The following is a 2068-nucleotide window of genomic DNA, read 5'->3' as shown; positions in this document are numbered from 1 at the left end:
ATTTAAATAACAGTCTGTTTAAATTACGTTTTTGTTGAATAGCAATTTCTTTTGTTGATAAAAACGTGACTGTTTTTTGAATGCTATTAATTCTGTAATTATGGGTTAATATACATATGCATAAACAGTGAATTAATACCATTAATCTATTTTTGTTGCATTCTGTCCATAATCGCAGTGTTATATTAATAAAAACTTGATTGTTTTGTATGATATTAGTTCTGTAATTTTGAATTAATATACAGAATTATGAACAGTGGCGTTTTTGACTAGTGAAAAACATTCTGTTCTACAATTCTGTCTAAACACGTTTTTATTAAATAAAAATAAAAATATTATTTTGAGTTCTGAAATCATGTGTTAACATACATCAATATATTATATGATTTGAACAAGTCAAAATAATAAAAAACCCTTAAAACGCCAAAAACAGAATTCTAGAAGTTTTAGAATTCTGAAATTCTGTCGAACTCCGATTGACCTCAAATTTGGTAGGTTCATCAGAAACGGCCCGGTGAGCAATAGTCATGGGCTAAGGTATGTCGGTTTTTGGGCATTCGGGGTCATTTAGATAGGTTTTTGGCCATTTTTCTATTTTCTGGAAATTTTTTTAATAAATTTGTTTTTTAAAAGAAATCTGTGATGGTAGGGTTCAATTCTCATTGTTTCCAATCATATTTTACAGTAATATAATGAATTTATATGTTGACATAGGTCTTCTTCCATATCGGATATATTCATTATAGATGATTACTGTAGTTTTGCCTCTAGTTATTTGATTACTTGTATTAACTCTCCAACTGAGTTACATGTTGATTGAATGAAACTAGAGTTTATAAAAGTGATGTTTACCTATCTTAAATTAACAGTTTACTCTCCATCTGAGTTGGTCCTGTTTAAATTTATGGGGTTAATATCTTACATCACTCATATATTTTGCATGAATAGTTAAGTTTCCCTAACGAATCTAACTGTTCAATGAGCATGGTTATATGTGTAATGTGCTGTTTTGAATTTAATTATTCTAAATACATAATTAATGATCTATTTAATGTGAATATCTCTCAGATTAACCATGTCTTCATTCAACCCACTTACCTCAATTTTGAACCAAAACAAGTTAGAAGGACCGAATTATATTGACTGGAAAAGGAACCTTGATATTGTCCTAACTGCTGAAGGTTACAAATTTGTAATCACTGACGAGTGCCCAGAAAAACCTGAAAATTCTACGGATGATCAGGTTAAGGCCTATGACAAATGGGTTAAGGCTGATGAGATGGCGCGATGTTACATTCTTGCCTCTATGGAGAATGTTTGCAACATCAGCATCAATCTATGGGGTCTGCTTATGATATGCTCGAAAGTCTCAACGAGATGTTCGGTGAGCAAAATCGTGCAGCTAAGCAGACAACCATGAAAGCCCTTTTGAACACCAAGATGGCTGAAGGATCATCGGTCAGGGACCACGTTCTGAAGATGATGAGTCTTCTGAATGAACTGGAGGTCCTTGGAGCTGTGATTGATTAGGAGTCTCAAGTTGAGATGGTCCTGCAGACTCTGCCTGACAGTTTTCAACAGTTTCACTTGAACTATAATATGAACAAAATGGATATGTCACTAGCGAAATTATTGAATGAGCTGCAAGCGGCAGAATCTATTATCAAACAACAAGCTCCAGTTGTGGCACTCAATGTTGAGAAAGCTTCGGTTTCTAAGTCGAAAGGCAATAAGAAAAAGAAGAAGGCTCAAAAGGTTTTGACACTTGGTGGTGCGGTTGGTGTGAAAAAGCCCAAAGGCAAGTGCTATCATTGCAAGCAACCTGGGCATCACAAGAAGCAATGCCCTGCCTATCTGGCAAAGTTGAATAAGCAAGGTAATTCAAATTTAAATGTCATTGAAACTTGTTTAGCGGCTGTTTCTACCATGTTTTGGTGTGTAGATTCGGGAGCCATTAATCACATCTGCACTACTTTGCAGGGGTTTCAGGAAACGCGGCGGCTAAGTGAGAATGAAGTTTGCATTTTTCAAGCCAATGGCGAGCCAGCACCAGCTTTAGCTTTAGGAG

At 35.1% G+C, this 2068-nt stretch overlaps 1 protein-coding gene across 1 annotated transcript; it reads left to right on the top strand.

The window, feature by feature from the left end:
- Positions 1–1075: 1075 nt before the first annotated feature.
- LOC109213910 lies at positions 1076–1530 on the top strand. Its single transcript, XM_019377749.1, has 2 exons — positions 1076–1243; positions 1330–1530. Exons 1-2 carry the CDS (start codon positions 1076–1078, stop codon positions 1528–1530), a joined length of 369 nt encoding a protein of 122 aa, XP_019233294.1.
- Positions 1531–2068: the final 538 nt, after the last annotated feature.

Source organism: Nicotiana attenuata, unplaced genomic scaffold, assembly GCF_001879085.1.
Source record: "Nicotiana attenuata strain UT unplaced genomic scaffold, NIATTr2, whole genome shotgun sequence".
NCBI lineage: Eukaryota > Viridiplantae > Streptophyta > Magnoliopsida > Solanales > Solanaceae > Nicotiana > Nicotiana attenuata.
This window is presented reverse-complemented; position numbering and strand designations above follow the sequence as displayed.